The sequence below is a fragment of the Bubalus bubalis genome, chromosome 10, assembly GCF_019923935.1.
Source record: "Bubalus bubalis isolate 160015118507 breed Murrah chromosome 10, NDDB_SH_1, whole genome shotgun sequence".
NCBI lineage: Eukaryota > Metazoa > Chordata > Mammalia > Artiodactyla > Bovidae > Bubalus > Bubalus bubalis.
In genome coordinates, this window is record NC_059166.1 from 9436088 (window position 1) to 9456614 (window position 20527).

The following is a 20527-nucleotide window of genomic DNA, read 5'->3' on the forward strand; positions in this document are numbered from 1 at the left end:
TGAGGAAGGCGGTGTTTGCACTGTGGTCAGAGCTCTCAGAGTGCTCCCCGGGGAAGCTCCACTCCTTGGGAGTAAGACTACTTTCAGACAGGAAAAGCCATCACTCCCGATGGAGGTGTCTGTTATCTCCCCGCAACCCTTACTCCTGCTGTTCTAGCCACAGCCTGTTGACCAGATGTGAACACCTGGCATAAAACCACCCATACGTAGCAGAGGGCTTCTCAGTGAATCACAGCAGCCCCCTAAACAGACTCCTGGCTCCAGCCCACTCAGCATGGTCACTGGCTTCCACTGTTCCTCTGCTGTCATCTCAGCAAGACTTCGGTCTTCCTAAAATAACTTACAACAGAAGAGACCCACAGACCTAGAGATCGAACTTAACAGTTGTCACGGGAAAGGGACAGTTAGGGAGTCTGAGATGGTCATGTACATACTGCTGTATTTAAAATGGATCACCAACAAGAACCTACTGTACAGCACAGGGAGCTTGGCTCTGTTACGTGGCAGTGTGGATGGGAAGTTGGGGGAGAATGGATACAGGTATGTGTATGGCCGAGTCCCTTCACTGTTCACCTGACACTATCCCAGTATTGTTTGTTGATCAGTTACACCCCAATACAAAATAAAAAGTTAAAAAGAATAGCTCTTACATCTCTAAGAGAAATCCAAACAAATTATAGTCACTATTACTATATTAATTACATAATCGACTCAGTGAGGAGAAAGCATTTTATCAGTGAAACAAATGCATTTTGTTTGCATTTGTTTTGCAATAAAAATGCAATAAAATAAAAAGCATTATCAGTAAAACAAATCATAGTATTCTGTATTCTTTTACCAATTGAACTTCCAGCTAAAAATTTGCACTTGCCATCTGCCTCCACAAGGATTAAGTCACTGACCACGGTAGCCACTATCAACACACCCCGAAGGCAGTTCAGGGTGGAGATCAGGAGTGAGGCCCTCTGTGCTCTGGGAAAACCGGCAGAACAGGCCTTCGGATAGATATTTTTAGGAAAAGATTTTATGAGCCCAAGTTCTCACATGTCCTCTTATCTAGAAAAACAGTAAAATCATTAACAGTGTCATGCGCTCCTCACTTCGGCCTCTGCCATAGTGTGTGCTTGACTGTACATCCCCCTGTCATTAAAACCACATAGAATGCTGGCCTTCCCCCCTGCCTCTGTTCCTCGGAACTGTCTGAGACGCTGTCTCTCCAGGCTACAGTCCTCATTTTTCCCCAAATAAAACTTCACTCACGACTCTCACATTATTCATTTTTTTCCAGACAGCTGAATGTCTTTCCCTCATTTCCATTTTTATGAGAAATTAGGGACATACTAGTAGCTATGACTTCTCTAGCCCACGTTTTACAATTTCTCCTTTGGGCCATGTCTTGGAATCGCTCAAGTGAAGAGTAATCATCGTTTTCCTTTCGATGCTCAGAGAGTCACTGCCTGGCTACCAGAGCCTGTTCCTCGTTGTCCTTTTTAATTCTATCCCCAAGGTAGCTGTGAGAGCGCCTGTGTTTTCCGATGGTGAGAGGTCCCTGGCTCTTCTCGATCCTTCCTGCCCCCCGCAGGGCATCCCACGGCCTCCATCTCCCACGACTTCTCTCTCAACCTCTGTCCTGACGCCCCTGCAGAGTTCCTGCTACCTGGCCTGGAGTTCCTCATTTTTCAGCACCAAAGATTTTCTTCTGCTCATGACTATTCAGTTGACATCCCTCTGCCTTCTCTAGTGTTCTGTCAGCTTCTACAGGGTCTCCTCACCTTTCGCTAAGTGAAGAGAGTGCGCGGTGTAACACGTTGTACCACTTCCTTGCTACCTGGACATCGTGGCCTCAGCCAGCAGTTTAAAGGAGTAGCCCATCTTTAGTTAGTTTCCTACTGAAATCAGTAATTTTAGTTCTGAGATCCCATCTCATCAGACCAGTGAGCAACTCCATTTCAGTTACTCTTACTCCCAGTTTAGTCAGGCTCTGGTTTTTTTTGTAAGTTTGGGGAAGGAGTGGGAGGCGCGCCCATCTGGTTTTTAGTGATCTGCCCAGTTAATGACAGACCTGTCCTGTGACAGTCCCCAAGCCCCCATCAGGTGGGGGTGGGGGATGTGGCTTCTCTACAACACTGCTCATGTGCAGAGGTCCCTCTGGGCTTAGGAGACAACCTGCAGTTATGATTGGGTTCAGTGCATGGCTTCTTAACCTCTGCACACTATGGATCCCTCTGGTGAGTTGATAAAGCCTATGAACTCATTTCCAGGTGCTTAAAATACATAGGGTTACATAGGAGACCGATTATATTGAAATACTATTATCAAATTTATAAATTTGTAAAATATGTACTTTAATTACAAACTTAAAGAATTGCAACAATAATATATTTCAGTAGACTTGTCAGTTATTCCTAGTTTATCCCATTTGTTTTATCATTCCCCATTTACTCTCCATATATATGTGTGTATATATATATATATTTTAATCTTTTTTTTTTGTTGCGCTGGGTCTTCGTCGCTGCACAGGCTTTCTCTAGTTGTGGTGAGCAGGGGCTCCTCTCTAGTTGCAATGCTCGGGCTTCTCATTGCAGTGGCTTCTCTTGATAACAGAGCACAGGCTCTTGGAGCACGGGCTTCAGTGGTTGCTGCACGCAAGCTCAGTAGTTGTGGCGCGTGGGCCCAGTTGCTTTGAGGCATGTGGAATCTTCCTGGGCCAGGGATCGAACCCATGTACCCTGCATTGGCCGGTGAATTCTTATCCACTGTACCACCAGGGAAGCCCTATGGATACATTTTTTATACGTCTGTTTTTACTCACATTTACAGTTTTCTACCCTGTGCCTTTTGCGAGTTAGATGCAGGGTCAGTTTGGGGTCACCAGTGTGAGAATGTGCAGTTGGCATTCAAAGGAACCATAAGCATGATGCTGTTTTTAGGCAGCTGCAGCAAGTGACGTGTGGTGGGGAAAAGATGCACCTTCTATTATTTGCAGGGCTTTGCTGGTGGCTCAGATGGTAAAGCATCTGCCTGCAATGTGGGAGACCCAGGTTCAACTGCTGGGTCAGGAAGATCCCTGGAGAAGGGAATGGCAATCCACTCTAGTACTCTTGCCTGGAAAATTCCATGAATGGAGGAGCCTGGTAGGCTACAGTCCATGGGGTTGCAAAGGGCTGGACACGACTGAGCGACTTCGCTTTTCTTTCTTTTCCATTGTTGGCAGAGGCGCCCAGACTGCTGCTGTCACTGTGGCTTTTTATCTTTGTAATTGAACACAATGAAAAGTTTCACTTAAGGGTTAGGAAAGTAAAGAGACAATTTTTTCCCATCCAGGCTTACATCCTCTCTTCCCTGAATTCTTTCTATCCCAGACCCTTAAGGATAACCTGGGCTACAAACTTGTGCTTTAGAATGAACGTCATTCACGCCCAGTGAGTCTGAACAAGCTACAGAGCTCTAAGATTGTAATTTTTTATGAAGAAACACTAGAGATTAGCTCTCACATGTATTAAAACAAAGGGACCCACAATTAGAGGCAGTATCAAAACCCCCCACCCCCCTGCACCCCACCCACCCTGGCGATGATTTGCCTTCCCTGCTTTTATTCTCTCACTTCACTGGGAGAACTGGGTTGGTGAGCGGGAAAGCGCTTCTCAGCTTTAACGGCCACCTACTCCCACAGCTAAAGCCTGGGAATTTGCTGACTGTACTTCTGGAGGGAGGCCAGGCAGGAATGGTCCTTGGTCTTCTACCATCCCACATGTTACCATCAAGATTGCTCCTCCTCTGATGTCAGGATCCAGGTTTCAGTCTTGTTTTGGTTTTTCTTATCACTGGACACTCCCAGTCACCTTGTCTCCAGGTTCAGCCTCTGTTGGAGGACCTCAGAACCCAAGGGTGCAAACAGGATGCAAACATTTGGACAGTGTAGACTGTGACTTCTTTTTGATCCAAAATGGCAAACCGCCTGGGGTCAAGAGAACAGTGGATGTGGTGCAGTGGTTTTTCCACTGTGAAGCTTTTGTAGTCTTGGTTTAAGGACAATCCAGCAGTGTTGGGCACTGTTTCATATATTTTAGAGGCATTATATTTCTTTTCCTAAGAATTTTCTGCTTCTGACTGTTGCTCATTTTTCCACAGCCTTGTTGGTATTTTCTCACTGATTTGTAAGCGATCATTGCATGTTAGCGATCTGCCATAAGAATTGAAGTTTTCTTTTCCCAGTTTATTTTTGTGTTTTAGTATCTACTAAGGACTAGTCCCCACTACTCCTCTCTTTCATAATTTTCCTAACTCTTCTGTTTATTCTTCCATGTGAATTTGAATTTCAATTTAAGAAGACTTAAAAGCTTTCTCTCTCTCTCTTTTGACTGTGCTGCATGGCTTGCAGGATCTTAGCTCCCCAACCAGGGATTAAACCCCGGCCCTGGCAGTGAAAGCACCGAGCCCTAACCACTGGACTGCCAGGGAATTTGGCCCCCCCCTCCCCCCCCCCCCCGGCCTTTTTTTAAATTAAAAGCTCTTTGATCAGTTATTATTTTCTGTATTTTAACTTTTTCTAGTAATGCCTTTTCTATCATTCTGATTGATAGATTTTAGCTAGACTCTACTGGCATAATCTGACACCAGAATATCATTTGTTCAGCCCTGGCTTTTCTTACTGGGTGAAGATTTGTGTGTTAGTGTCTGTACTTTCAGATAAGAGGACACAGAGGAAAGAACTGAGAAGCTCAAAGACTGCTGTCTTCTAAGAATAATCCCACATGTTTTCTAGTCTAGCAACAGTTTGCATAATGAAAGTTCCCCGTAAGTCTCTGAAATATTTTGAGTCCTACATATTAGTTCTTTCTAATTACTATATATAGTACAGAGGTTGTTTTTTTTGTTTTTTTGTGAAACAAAAAATATTAGGCCCTTTTTTTCACTAAGAATTTTGATCATCTCATTGTCAGGGTGGTTTATGGTGTTTCGGAGGAAATGGACTTCCTTATGCGGAAAGTTTTGGAGAAGTTCCTTCAGCTACAGTGGAAATGTTCTGTTTGGAAGCTTTAGTAAAGCATTCTGAGGTAAGTTACATTTTCAAAATATGGTCACATTTTATGATCACATTGAAAACATTATACATATTGATTCATTCAAGGGAAGTAATTCTAATTTTTTATAAAAGAAAAAAAAGTTTTTTTGCTTGTTTTCATGCTTTTTTCTCAGTTGTTAGCATTGATAATCATGATTTAGCACCAACACATGAATTTCATCTTTGCTAAGTATTTCTAAAAATGGATTTAATCTCAAGTGTACATAAAGCAACCTGTTGTCTAAATATAGCATTTACCTTTCAATTATGCTGTCTTCCATTACCTTTCTCAGATAGTTTTTACAAGTAATATTATCAATAATATTAAAATTTACAAGTATTATAATTTAATTGGAGTTAATTTCCAGTTAAAATATGTGCCAAAGATGTAAGACAGGAAAAAAATAAATACTTGGCAAAAGTATCTACTTGACCATAGCCTTGAATTTTAACCATAGCATGTATATGTCAATGATTTTAAAAACTTTTTTTGCATTATGACAACGTTTCTATCATGATCATGGTTTGATTTTATAAAGAAAAAAGCAACAAACTGTGGTGCTCAAGCATTAGTGCATAAAAGTCATCCAGGAAGCATGCTTAAAATGCACATTCCTACTCACCTCTGGCCATTTGAATGGAGTCGATGTGCGGTGGGGTCCAGGAGTTCGCATTGGTAACAGGCACCCCCGGTGAGGCTGATGCAGGCGGGTCATCCCACAGCATGAGAATAGGCTCTAAATGCTCCCGTTTAACTGGGAACCGTTAGACACCGTGCAGAAGCGCAGTGCTCATCTCAGCTCCCACTGGTGGAATCAGGAATGAGCCCCAGAGTCTTTAGTGTGGTAACACACTGAAAAGGGAACGTGGGAGAAGCAGCTTGACTGTTTTGTGACTTATGACTGTTGTCTGACATAACAGGTGCCTCTGTAGTAGTATGTCCAGTGCACAACGTAACAGTTTCCTTTCCAGAAACTTCTCAACGTATGACATATCTCAGCTGATACATGTCCCAAAGGCATACTTTTAAATGCATTTAAAATGTGGTGAAATTTAATAAGAATTTAGAAAGGGAAAGTCATTGCATCTACAGGACATGGTGTCACATAAGTGATAAAACTAAGTGCTGGGAAAAAGAGCAAGACCACCCTGGGGATCGTGGCAGGCTGTCCTGGGTCAGTTCTGTCGTCTTACCTTAATCCATAGATTTCCTTTGGTTTTCTTTTATCTCTTTTCTCCATTGAAAGTGCACATCCCCTTTTCTTTCTAATTTTTTACCTGATCTTTCTCTTTTAAAAAAATGTCCAACTCTTAAGTTTGAGGCGAGCATGCCTCTCTGCGCACCGCCCCCTCAAGCTGTGGGCTTGTGTGGGATCACAGATGTTGCTTATCTGTATCTGGGAGTTCATATAGACAGAAGCAACATCTGCCATTTACACAGGGGATTATTTCCTGGCATCAGGTGGCAGGTTTCTCAAGGGGAGAAGACCCTTTAATGTAGTTTGAAACCAATCAAAATATCCATATATACTGAAACAATTCTGAAATAATGATATCATGGTTCCATCCAACCAAGAGCTAAGCAGAATGACTTTTAAGAATAAAAATGTGACAAGTCCTAGTGGCCTTCATTTTCCAGTGATTTTTAAAGCACTTCCACACAGATGGGGGTTGGCTGATATATTTGAGCTGAGCTGAGAGTTTGGGGGTCTCCCTGGGTCTCTCCCTTGAGCAGGGGCCACCTGGCTGCCCGCCAGCATGCTCTGTCACCTGGTTAGTGAACTTGTACAACGTAAAGTGAGCTTTCATTAATTTATTGTGCTAGATACCCACACACTGTGATAAAATTGAAGCAAATGGAGGCTTGCAGCTACTGCAGAGGCTGTACCAACTTCACAAGGACTGTCCTAAAGTGCAGAGAAATATAATGCGTATCCTTGGAAATATGGCTTTGAATGAACATCTTCATTCTACTATAGTTCGCTCAGGTAACAACTTTACATACCGAGTATTTGGAATCCAGCCCTCTGTTCTCCCACCTCTACCCCTCCGTCGTGGTACTCTAATTTCTCAACAGACATAAGGCTTTGCTTAGGGTTAGTTTTGGGTCCTTAGAGCATGTCATTTTAGTAGGGGCAAAGAATTGCTTGAGACATGTGGATAATCCTCACCTAAGCTAATCAGTGTGTAGACAGTCACAGGAGAGCAGTTTCGGCCATAACAACCATCTTTGATATGATCTGGGTAACCAAGAGGCATAGTAAGACTAAAGAGAGGTGATATCCCCCCTTGTAACTAATAAACCACCTGTGTGGAGATGCTGTGGATGAAATTTCCTGCCTGCTCTGGTCTCTGTCATGATGCATCATGATGCCTGCACCATGGTGGTTTTCCAGTTGCAGCATCCCTGCCTCGTTGACAGTTCAGCATTTGGCATTCTGCTGAAAGCAAGAGCCCTTCCTTCTCTGCCTCCTGCCTTTCTTCCTTCTCCCTCCTTTCCTTCTCCCCCCCTCCCTCCCTATCGGTATGGGCACATGGATTCCTGATTTTTCATGGTTTACAACTTCTCACTGTACTTGGATGCCAGATTGTCCCAGCTTTGGTCAGTGGAGCCCAGCCAGCTGGCTCCTGTGTCCTCTGATGTACCCACCTCATTTTGGGAGGCGTTCCTCACGTGCTGGTGTAACGACATGTTCCAGGCTTATTTCTTCAGAGACTCCTGTTTCCTTTTAGTGGAGGCTAATTGTTAAGAGACCAAGGTTGAGTGCTAGCTAGATGTGCTTATTGCTCCTGGGATGTCTTTGCTTCTTGGCTCTTTCAGTGGAACAAGCAGGGTGATATATACAAATAAATGTATATGTTTATTTGTAATGTATACATAATGTATACAAATGTATACATACACATATGTAAATATCCATGCATATGTGCACATATGCATGCATGTGTTCAACAATATTTAGTAGAAATGATGAATTTATATTATATTTTCTCTTGTATCTCTCTCTATTTTTTTTTTAAATTTATATTTAAGAGTGTCTTGATAAGCAGAAGATTTTAACTTACTGAAGTCTGATACAGGGATCAGCAGACTTTCCTATAAAGGACCACTTACAGTATTGGTTTTATTTGTTCCTGTTTTTCTTTTTTTAAGGTGGGAACTTAGATCAATGATTTGAACCTTTTTTCTTGTTTCAGTTATCTATTGCTGTGTATCAAACCACCCCAAACTCACTGGTTAGAACGTCAGTCATATCTTTTGTGCATGAATCTGAAATTCGAGCAAGATTCAGTAGGGAGGGCCTTTATGGGCTCTATGCTACATCAGTGGGGCAGCTCAACCACGGGATGGAGATTACCCTTTAAAGATTGCTCACTCATACGACTTGTAAATTGGTACCGGCTCTCATCCGGGAGCTCAGCCAGGGCCAGGAGCATTCGCTTCCTTCAACAGCCACCTTGGGCTTCCTTAAAGCATGGTGGCTGGATTCCAAGGGCAAATTTTCCGAGAAAGAGCCAGGTATAATATGCTCTTTTGCCTTTTACAAAAAAATCAAGCACTGGAAGTAATTTTTGCCAAATCTATTGATTAAAAACTAGTCACTAAGGCTAATTCATATTTGAGGGGAGAGGATTTAGAAGGGGTTTAGATCCATCCCCTCTTGATGAAAACAGTGTCAAAAGAATTTGAAGACATGTTTTAAAATCATTAAATTATTAGTTATTTTAAATAACTAATTAAAATGAATTTAATTTAATTTAATCATTAGTTATTTTCTAATACAGGCATTTAGAGCTGTAAATGTCCTCCAACCTGCTTTAGCTGCATCCCTCAAATTTTGTATGTATTTTCATCATTATTCGGTTTGAAATATTTTCCAGTTCTTCTTATGATTTCTTCTTTGTCTCATGGGTTACTTAAAAGTGTGTTAGAGTAATTTACAAATATTAATGGCTCTCTACATATCCTATATCTCTGATTTCCAGTTTAATATTCCAGGCATTCAACGAACATACCCTATAAGAGTTTAGTCTTTGGTAATTTGACACTCATGTGATGGCCTGTTTTATGGTCTCTCTTGGTGAACTATTTGCACTTGAAATGAATGAATATCCTGTCGTTGGGTCAAGTGTTTTACAGCGATGGTAACAGTGAAACCAAGCTGGTTGATTGTATTATTCAAATCTTCTCCAGATCTTTTGTTTAGTTTTTATCAATTACCAAGACAAGTTAAATTCTTCAACTGTGATTATAAATTTGTCTGTTTCTCCCTTTAGTTCTCTCAGATTTTTCTTCCTGGTGAATTGTTCCTTTTCTATTAAGTAATTTCTCTATCACTGGTAATACTCCTTTTCTTGGAGTCTACTTTATCAGGTATTAAAATAGCCAGCTGGCCTTTTTTAATGCTTGCTGTTTGCATTGCATGTCTTTCGTGTTTTTCTCTTTTGCTTTCATTTTGCTGTGCCTAAAAATAAGTACATCTTTCACAGACATCACACACTTACATCTTCTTTAGAAAGTTCAGCTTGATAATCCCCTTTAATTGGAGTGTTTTGTCTGTTTGCCTCTAATATAATCATTGATATTGTTTGGTTATGTCTGTTGTCTTGCATTTTTCCCCCTTTCTGGTTTTTGTTTCTTTTTTTCTCCTTTATTGACAATTTCGGGGTTACTTGAATATTGTTTTATATTCTATTCTTTCTCCTCTTTTAGCTTTTTTACAGTATTTAATGTGTACTTTTTGATTGACTGTATCTCTAACTTATAAGTCTATTCTGAATTCATAGTATACCAATATATAATGTGAGTGTCTCCAGCAGTATAATTCACTTTATGCCCTCTGCCATCATTTGTGGTACTGCCACACTATAATATGTTACAGGCCAATGACATCACAATATATTGTGGTTAGTTTTCTTTTAATAGTCAAGTGATATTTAAAGAATATAAGAAAACACATTTTATTTACATATTATATCCAGAACTCTACCTTCTTTTCTATCTAAATTTGCATCTGATATCATTTGCCTTCAACCTAAAGACCTGAGTCTGCTGGCAATAAATTCTCTCACCTTTCATTTTCTGAAAATATCTTGACTTTTATTATCCAGGGATAGGTTATTTTCCATGGATAAAAAATACTTTATTGATAATGTGGTTTGTTTTTTTTTCTGTCAGCACTTAAAAAATATCATTCTATTCTCCTTTTTCTTTTGAACATCAATCTTTTATTGATAACAAAGCAGCAATTTGGGGGCATGTTTCCAAGACACCAAGAGCAGGCTCCTGTCACCATGCTGGTTTGTGTGTGTATTGTCTGATAAGAAGTCTCTTAGGTTCATTTGTTCTCTTATATGATATGTCTTTTTTTCCTCTGCCTTCTTTTAAGATTTTCAGCAGTTTGACTGTGAAGTATCTAGTCTGTTTTGTTTATCTTACTTGGTGTTCACTGAGCTGACTGTATCTGTGAGTTGATGTTTTTGTTCAAATTTGGAAACTTTACAGATAGTGTATCGTTAGATTTTTTTCTGTCCCCTTTTCTCTCTTTCCTCCTGAAACCTCAATTCTGTATATTAGACCTCTTGATTCTGTTCCACAGGTCACTGAGACTCTGTCCATATCTTTCCAAACATTTGTTTGTGCTTTCCCTTTCTGTTTTTTAATGTACTTTTATTTAGTATAGTTGAGGTATAGTTGAGGTGCAGTGTTAGATAAGTTTCAGGTATACAGCATAGTAATTCACAATTTTTAATTTGTTAATGTGGTGTGTCACCCTGATGGATTTACAGGTGTAGAAGCATCTTTGCACCTCTGGGGTAAATCACACTCAGTCATGGTGTATGATTCTTGTACATTGAATTCAGCTTACTAATGTTCCGTTGAGAATTTTGCTTCTATGTTCATCAGTGATATTGGTCTGTTATTTTATTTTTTTGTGATATTTTTGTCTGGTTTTGGCATTAGGGTGATGCTGGTCTCGTAGCATGAGTTCAGAAGCATTCCCTTCTCTGCAGTTTTGTAGAATAGATTGAGAAGGATAGGTGTTAACTCTTCTCTAAATGTTTGGTAGGATTCGCCTGTGAAGCCATCTTGTCCTGGACTTTTGTTTGTTGGGAGTTTATTATTATTACTATTGTTACTGATTCAATTTCATTATTGGTATTTGATTTGTATACATGGCTAAAGTATAAAATCAACTCACTGGACAGTAGGAACAGGATAATTCCGTTTAGCAAAAATAAAAGTATATGGAGCTAGGATATATGTATAAATTATTGGTATGTAGTTGAATTTTTAAAAAGGTTTGGAAGGGTATCTACCAGACTTTTAACTTTGGTTACTTCTGAGGATATAAATGAGAATTGGGAAATGATGGGGATGCTAAAGTTCATTTTTAAATGCTCTTTTTGTTCATTTTTACAATTAAAATATATTCAGAGATTATATAATTTAAAAACAGTAAATATATAAGAAAGACACAAGTTTTCCAAGGAGCATTTGATGGTTTATAAAGGTGAAACATTGCAGGCATTGTTAAAATACTTTGTCAACTGAAAAATGCTGTAGAAATGGCTTGTGCCATGCTTTCTCTAGTGTTACCTTTCTTGTGACTCCATTAAAAATGAAGCCATATTTTTGTACATACCAGTAACAAACTTGTATATCTCTCTAGGTAGAATTTTAAAACATTATTTATTATAAAGCATTCTACAACAGATTTTGAAGAGGGGTTTTCTTTAAAATTAGAATATTGTTTAAAAAATTGTTGGGTCTGAAATTTCTTCTGGATTATTAAATAATGGCCTCCTATCATCACAGTGATTCTCAACAGTTTGCCACAGAAAGTGGGAGGAGGACATGAGGACAAGCTGCTGTCTATTGAGCACCTGCTGGGCTTGGTAATGGCAGTTTTTATCTAGATTAATTTATTAGAACCTTCCTTTGGGTCAAAGGAGCAAAGTAACTTGACTGAGGCTCCATAGCAAGTCAGCAGGGCACAGAAATTTGATGCCCAAGTCTCTCTGACCTCAAAGCCCATGTCCTGTTTTATTTTAAATTAAATAATGCATGGGCAGACTCTCACTGTAAATACTTCGGAGAACACAGATACAGCAAAAAATTAAACCCACCTTTACAGAGCCCACCCCAATCCCAACTGCCTCCCCTCCTAAGAGGTAGTGGCTATTTGTTAGTTTGGTGCCTCTTTCTAGGTCTTTGCGTGTGTGATGTGTACACGCATGCATAAACTTTCATACATACTTATGTACATAAAGCAGTACACTTTTAAACAACAAAAACATCAAAAAGAAATGCAATGGTACTGCAGACAGTATTTCTTTGTCTCCCTTTAAGAAAGTTTTTCCAGTGTTATATAGAGAATGGATAAACAGGGTTCTACTGTATTGCATAGGGAACTATACTCAGTATCCTGAGATAAACAATAAAGGAAGAGAATATAAAAAAGAATATATAGATACAGGTATAACTGGGTTACTTTGTTGTACACAGAAATTAACACAACACTGTAAATCCACTATGCTTCAATTAAAAAAATATTTTTTTTCCCTCTGAACCTCAGGTCTTAACAAGTTCATAATTAAGAAACAACTTCCTCACGGATATTAAGGCCTGCTAATCTGACTGACAATCAGAATGAAATAACTAGTATTAACTCACTGAGTTTAATAATCATTGCTAAAGCAAAATAGGACCTTTTCTTACAGTTTATGACCTCATCCCTAGTAATTACAACTTTTGTTACATTTTCTAAACGAAAAAAAAATGGCTGGGGACATCATGGTGTTGTGTTGTGGGACCCAGAGGGCCTTAGGAAGAATGGAATTGGGGCGGTCAGGCTTTTCCTCGCAGACAGATGCAGAGGTTTGCCCTCCTCCCGCCCTTTTTAGCCTGAAGCCTCTCAAAAGTCTGAGAGCAATGGGGGCTGTTATTTAGGGAGTCTCTTCTCTTCACCAGGCTGGGTTTCCATACTGGCGGAAGCAATCAAGTCTCAGCACGTCATGGAGGCCTCCCATGCCGCCAGAACGCTGGCTAACCTAGACCGAGAGACCGTGCCAGACAAGTACCACGATGGCGTGTACGTGCTGCACCCGCAGTACCGCACCAGGTGAGAAGGCCCAGCGCCGCTCCGTCCCCAGGGGACGTGGGGCCTGGAGGGCTTAACATTCTAACTGCCTTCTGCACGATTTAGACCAGTGAAATCCCGTACAAATACGTCAGATACCTCATTTACCCAAACAGTCTGTACTCACCAAAGAATGGGAACCAGCTAAGTTACCAGGGTTATTTTCTACCAAGGGCTTACCTTTAGGAAGACTGCATTCACCTTTTATAACTTGTCTCACTTAAACTTTGTGATGCCTATTTCATCTTTGTTACATGACACTTTTTCATGTAGATGTAAGTTATTGACTGATTAGGGTCATAGAGGCTGATCTGGATGAAAAGGGACTAGGACATTATTATATGCAGGCACCAAATGAGCCTGGGCCTAGAACTCAAGGGACTGGAGAAAGCTTAGGCGAGTATAAAGGCTGGTGCCTGGCAGAATGGGCTGTAATGATACATCTGACTCATGCTTCTTCCTCAGGTTATTTCTGGCCACTATCTAGCTGTATCATTGCTAAGACAATAAATATAAAAAGGACCACAACAAAAAAATTACACATATCTTGGGTTTTTGTCAGGTACTTTAAAAATAATACCTCAGAAAATAGCAAGAACTTCTTTTCAACTTGAAAAATAGATGGCCTGGTTAATTCTCATTTGTAAATAATGTGATATGGTAATGTATTTTATATGTGTGGCATAACTGTGTGTGTATTATAAATAGCTTGCAAGTAATATGCTATTATAATTTTTAAAATGTCATATACAAAGAGAGAATAAAGTTACTTTAAAATCTCATTTGCTCTGTTTCTGATAAACATCACTTACCTTGATAAAAAGAATCTCTTTCATGCACACTGAGTTTGAAACTACATTAGCATATTATTTAGTGTCTTAAATATTTTTATTGATTTGTGTAATATTCTCATGGAATTCTCTGGAGGGTAATCTATGACATGTCACTTCATTGATCTCTAAGTGCATTACAGTTGATTTTGGTTGGTCTGCCTGGCCAGCTGTACTATCAAAGTAATAACGCACTTTTTTCTGCTTCTTTTCAAAACTCTCTCCCGCCTATTAGTCAGCCCATTAAAGCAGATGTCCTTTTTATTCATGGCCTTATGGGAGCAGCATTCAAAACGTGGCGCCAGCAGGACAATGATCAGGATTTAACTGAAAAGGTCTCAGAAGATGAAACCAAGTATACAACATGTTGGCCCAAGGTAAGGAAGCGGCTGCCTCCGGCGGGCCACCAGTATCCTGACACATGGCTGTGCCACCAGCCTTTGGGTCCTCACTGTGACTTGCTTGTTTTTCTCCTTCTACTGGGATTTTTTTCCATGCAGTTTTTCTTTCCCTTAGAGACACCTACAGTATGTCACATGAACAGCTGGGCTTGCCACTCTGTTGTATAATGTTGGGTACATGCTATGACACAAAGTGTATTAAGTGAAAAAAAACAGGTGAGGGCCAGTAATAGTTCACTCACACTGAAAATATAATTCAGTAAATAATATATTAATGACAGTTGACTAGTTCTGTGATCTCAATAATTATAATAGAAAGACTTTGAAGAAGTAATTCTGCTTTGGATTTCTTTGACATTATTTCTCCTAAAGAGCCTAAATGCTGGGATGAATTTACTGAATGAAATTTATCTAAAGCTTGGTGAAAATTGATGCTGTAAATATGTATAGTTTCTGGGGCTTTGTCCCACTGCTGCTTATTCACCTTCACGAGGCTTATCAGCAGAAAGAATAGTTTGCGCCCTCCCTCTGGTGACACCGGAACATGGAGACAGAACCGTGACTCTAATCAGTATCTCTGAGTTCTCAGATTGGATCTCTAACCTCCGTCACTCTGTTCTGTCTGTCCTGAGATCATAGCTTTCTATTAAATGCTTTCAAAAAGCCAATTTGATCTAGACTCCAAAAACAGGCCCTGCTTTTGTCTATAGCAGATTAAAATTGAGCATACTCTTAACACCTACATAGACCTTACGCTGTAAATACTGATATCACTTTGTGAGCAGTGATATGATAAAATGCTGCAATTATTTTTCTGATCATCTTTACACTCGACTCCAATGCAATCTTTTACTAGCTGTCAATATTAACAAGGGTCCTTTAGTTACAAATTTCAGTTGCTAAGAAGTGGGATAGTGGAAATTAATATTTTTCCTATTGTACTTTTTATTTTACATAGTCGTGGTTAGCAAGAGACTGTCCTGCTCTCCGAATAATATCTGTGGAGTATGACACCAGCCTCAGCGACTGGAGAGCCAGGTGCCCTACAGAAAGGTAACGGAGGGGAAGGGGCTGGGCCACAGGTGGCCCGGAAGGAGGGGAGTTTTGTCTTTGATGTCACAGCCAGGATTTTCTTCTTAACCTTTTCCCTCTTCCTTCTAGAGACAGTTAGCTATAAGTAATGAAACTACCAAAGGCTTAGAGTATTACCGTTGGGTTCCTAACATGGTTCACTTAAAACTCTTCTCATAATAAGGACCACTCTTGAGAGTCCCTTGGACAGCAAGGAGATCCAACCAGTCCATCCTAAAGGAAATCAGTCCTGAATATTCGTTGGATGGACTGATGCTGAAGCTGAAACTCCAATACTTTGGCCACTTGATGCGAAGAACTGACTCATTGGAAAAGACCCTGATGGTGGGAAAGATTGAAGGCGGGAGGAAAAGGGGACAACAGAGAATGAGATGGTTGGATGGCATCACCAACTCAATGGACATGAGTTTGAGTAAACTCCGGGAATTGGTGATGGACAGGGAAGCCTGGCGTGATGCAGTCCATTGGGTCGCAAAGAGTCGGACACGACTGAGCGACTGAGCTGAACTGAGTAAGGACCACAGATTCGGAGCACAGTCTCCGTAACTCCTGGAAGTAAACACGAGGCTTTTGGCTTTTGTGTTCCCGAGCACACCACCTGAAGGCAGCTGAGAGAGGTTGCGCCGTGTGGGCTCCTTCTGTCACTTGTATGTCGTTCGTCCAATTGTAGGTACAGGAGACAGCACGCGACTTCCGGTGTCAGGAGCCAGACTGTAGCCAATTCTGCCTTTGACTCACCAGCCACTTTAGGTCATTTCACTGGTCTGGGAAGTTTGATCTGCCAATGGAGGGGGTTGGTCTGATCAGTGTTCTCAAACTGTTATCTCTGAATGATCCCCACCCAGATGCTGGAGGAATGGTGCCTAGGGGTCAGTGGGCAAGTCCACAGGGCTCCCTCCCCACTTAATTCGGACGAGTGCTCATACACCTTTATTTAAAGAAAGGATTCTCCAGATACACAGTTTAAAACTACTAGACCAGACAGCTTTAAAGTTCCCTTCTAGTTTAAAAATATGTATTTGAATGCTTCGATTCTGATGAGCTTTGTGCTGTTTCTAAGGAATATAACCAAAATGATGGAAGCTTAGTGTTTGTAACATAAATACAAGTAGAGCTAAACAGCAGTGAGAGCTGACTCCACAGGTGAACTCGCAAGGGACCGTGTGGTCTCCAGTGAGGCCACATACTGAGAGAGGGACGCACAGTCTAAGTGGGGTGGGGGGGGCAGTTGGACCCGTGAAAATTGCCAGATACATGTTAGATGCCTGAACAGTGCTTGTTTAGTAAAGATTTCCACTTCCGCCAGCGTGACTAAGTTAGAAATGGGGAATAAGCAACTGCAGGGATCAACCCGAGAGAATGGAGGTAGTCCTGACTCCGAAATGTAGCCTGTAGAATTGGTACAGTGAACAAAGGCTCTTGCTTTAAAGAATGGACTGCAAAGTCTGGGGTTGGGGGAGAGCGACAGCGTCCTGTCATGCCTGCTGTTCTTGTTTTGTTCAGAAAGTCCATCGCATTCAGGAGCAACGAACTTCTGAGGAAGCTCAGAGCTGCTGGTGTTGGGGACAGGCCGGTGATCTGGGTGTCGCACAGCATGGGAGGTCAGTGCGTTTCACTGTTGCCAGGCCAGCACTGTGAGTTGTCAGCCATCGGGCTAGGCGAAGTTTCTGTGGCTATGTAATGGTGGCCCCTTTTCCCCTGAATTAATGTTTCTGGCGATAGCTCGGAGGTTGAGAATGACTACTCTCCTTCCATGCTATTTGTTTTTTTAGAAAGGGACGACTAGTAACAGATCATATAAAAAGAAAAATGAGAAACTAAAAAGAAGCAAATGAGTTTGTCACTTAATGCTTTCATGAGGCATTAAGCGTGATAATGAGTAAATGTCAGAAGCTGTCCATGGCATGTATAAGCCTGACTTGTAAATATCGCTCAGCACGCATGGCTGGTCCCAGGGCCCTCCCTTTCTTCCCTGTTTCTCAACCATTGTTGAGAGTCCGTCGTTGCTCCGGTGCCCATAGCCCCAGCCCCCTTCCGGCCTGCTTTCCCCTGGCTGGAGCCCACGATGGCGGTGTGATCGCAGGGGTCGGTTCTTCGGTTCTTATGCTTGCTTGCTAGCCAACCCTCTCCCCAAGTCAAGTTCTAAATTTTCACCATCCACCTCACAGAGGGCCTTTGTGCAGCTCCTGGCTTAGTTTATCTGATGAAATGCTCAGGATTGCTGGCTCTGTGTCTGGGTCGAAAGGTGGATGTAACACTTTCTCAGAGACCCACTGTTCCCCTCCATGTTACCTTGGGTTTCCCTGTCAGCTCTAAGCACAGGTTGGGGGACAGAAGAGAAGGTGCATTCCTAGGTGCATTCTCCGACAGCAGCTTTGTTTTTCCCATGATATGAGAGACTGTGTTTTTTAATCTTAGTACTGTCTTAATGGAGTGGTGGTTAGTGGGCTACTGTGGGTTGGGGTGGGGGTTGGCCATGCATACTAACCGCCTTGATGGTCACTCAGCGTGCAATGCCTGACCTTCTTCTCTGGGAGAGGGCATCCTGTGAAGTAAGAGCTGCCTTACAAACAGTTTCTAGAATCTCACCTGTGTGCAGTCTTGTGCTACAGATTTTAGGGGCTTAGGAGCATGACTAAGTGTTAATATTTTAAGGCCTTCCTTGTTGGACTACAGAGAACAATTGTTTCAGCTTTTTTAAAGAAAGCATCTCTTTCTGTATTCTTGTTTGTGAAGGAAACTAGCTTACACATTTTTTTTATCCCCTTCTCTATGACTAGGTCTTCTTGTCAAAAAGATGCTGTTGGAAGCCTCGAAGAAGCCAGAAATGAATACTATTATAAACAATACCAGAGGAATAATTTTTTATAGCGTCCCTCATCATGGATCCCATCTGGCCGAATACTCTGTTAATATTCGCTATCTTCTCTTTCCCTCTTTGGAAGTCAAAGAACTCAGCAAAGGTAATTCTTTCTTTCAAAAGAAAATTGGCATTGTATTAACACCAGGTATATAGGAGGAGAAGACAGTTTCTAACTTGACCCATATTACCTCACTTTACTGTTTCTGTATTAGTTGTGTTTAGACTATCATGGAAAACTTTTAGTTTAGGGTGAATTTTTCTTTGATACCCTCCCTTTTTCTTCTTAGCATTATTTTCTCAGGTGGTGCTAGTAGTAAAGAACCCACCTGCCAGCAGGAGACATAAGAACCACGGGTTCAATCCCTGGGTAGGAAAGATCCCCTAGAGAAGGAAATGACAACCCACTCCGGTGTTCTTGCCTGGAGAATCCCACGGACAGAGGAGCCTGAAGGGCTGTGATCATTAGGGTCTCAAAGAGTCAGATACTACTAAAGCAACTTAGCACATTTTTTTAGCACACATTATTTTTTTCAAGAAATACAACAATTTTAATACTATCTTAAATATTTACAATTTTAAGAGATACATAATGTTCTGCGTTAAGTGTTATTCCAAATTACCAATGAACTGTTTTTTCCCACAGGTTTGGAAAATCAACTATTAAAATATACATGAGCTTTAAAGATATTCACCATATTAACTATAAGGCATTATATTTATTTTGGGTTAATGAGCATCTTCTCTCTCTCTGGAACACCTGCTTATGAGAATTTTGGGACCCCTGGCCTGAGCCTTACTATGCCATTGTCCTTTTGCTCAGATGTTCTTTTTTCTGCTTTATGGAGAGTTATTGGACTTGACCTTGAAACCTTCTGGTGAATTTTATTTTTTTCAGTCAAATTTTATTTTCCAGCAGCTTTCTTCTGTGATCCATTTTCTTTTGAAATCATCCTAAAGATACCAGAGGGTTTGTTTTTAACTGTCTCCTGTGCTCATGTTTTCTGTCTGCTCGCCGGGTCTCTCTCTGGCGGCAGGCTTTCCTGAGACCTGGTGTCTCTTGGTTGCCCTTTTCTTATCCGAGGATGGGGGACAGGCGCTCTGTGACTACACACAGGCTCTGCTGGTGAGAGGTGTTTCAGGATGCACGCGGGCGTGTCAGCCAGCACACTGCGGGACCCTCCGTCCTACATACCACCCTGCCCTGGGCACTACTTCCTGTCAGCCAGTAACGCGAGAAACTGCTGCTGCTACCGGCTCCTCAGTTCTCGCGTGGTTGTAGCCCTTTACTCTCATCTTCACGGCTTCTTAGGAAGTGAAGAAACTAAGCCACTATCTTGAATCAGAACCTAATTTCCTCCCGAAATTCACCAGGCTGCTGCATTTTATTATGAACTAGATACACAGGACTTGTCATGTTCTCATTCTCTATAACTCTACAGATTCTCCTGCCCTTAAAACACTACAGGACGACTTTCTGGTGTTTGCAAAAGACAAAAACTTCCAGGTGCTGAGTTTTGTAGAAACACTACCGACCTACATCGGTAGCATGATTAAGCTCCACGTGGTGCCCCTGGACTCGGCAGGTATTCACTCTTTTGAAACTTGTTTGACCTTAGATTCCTGGTAGGTGGTCATCATAAACGTCAGCTTTTAGATTCAGTTTCTCAGTTTTTAGAAGACAGCGTTGTGAAGATTTACATTCTGTTACTCTGTTAAGCCACAAATTAAAATTTCTCGGCAAACATTTAACCTTGGCATTTCCTCCCCCGCTTTGCTTTAACTGATTAGACGGCATAGGATAACTGGCTAACGCTGTATTAGCTCCCACACTGAAAGCTGCTGCCTTCAGGTAAGAATCCAGAACTTTTCTATTAGCCCGATCAAAAGGAGTATTTCATTTAACAGACTGATAGCCACCTTCAGGAGCCTTTAAATCTACTAAAGGCGTGGATGCTTAGTAAATAAATGGAGGGTACATGGGGAATATTCAAGCAACAAAGATTTGAAAGGAAAAAAACTAGTGTAAAGTCTCTTCCTGCTCCTGGGATGAGGGACATGGCCAGTACCACTCCTGTAGCCCATGTAAGGCTCCTTGCGGGCAGGGCTCAAATCTCCGTTCTCCTTGCAGCCTC

The 20527-nt window shown here is 41.3% G+C and overlaps 1 protein-coding gene across 5 annotated transcripts in view; it reads left to right on the forward strand.

Moving 5' to 3' along the window:
• Positions 1–20527, forward strand: part of SERAC1 (serine active site containing 1) — a 55812-nt gene that overhangs the window by 31111 nt on the left and 4174 nt on the right. For 4 of the 5 annotated variants that reach the window (XM_025294335.2, XM_044924046.1, XM_006075705.3 and 1 more), the window contains 8 exons: positions 4944–5057; positions 6891–7053; positions 13041–13191; positions 14275–14416; positions 15399–15493; positions 17036–17133; positions 18313–18495; positions 19835–19978. In XM_025294335.2, coding sequence (XP_025150120.2) covers positions 4944–5057; positions 6891–7053; positions 13041–13191; positions 14275–14416; positions 15399–15493; positions 17036–17133; positions 18313–18495; positions 19835–19978 — 1090 coding nt within the window. The remainder of the gene's footprint in view (positions 1–4943; positions 5058–6890; positions 7054–13040; positions 13192–14274; positions 14417–15398; positions 15494–17035; positions 17134–18312; positions 18496–19834; positions 19979–20527) is intronic. The other variant, XM_025294336.2, reaches the window with a different exon arrangement.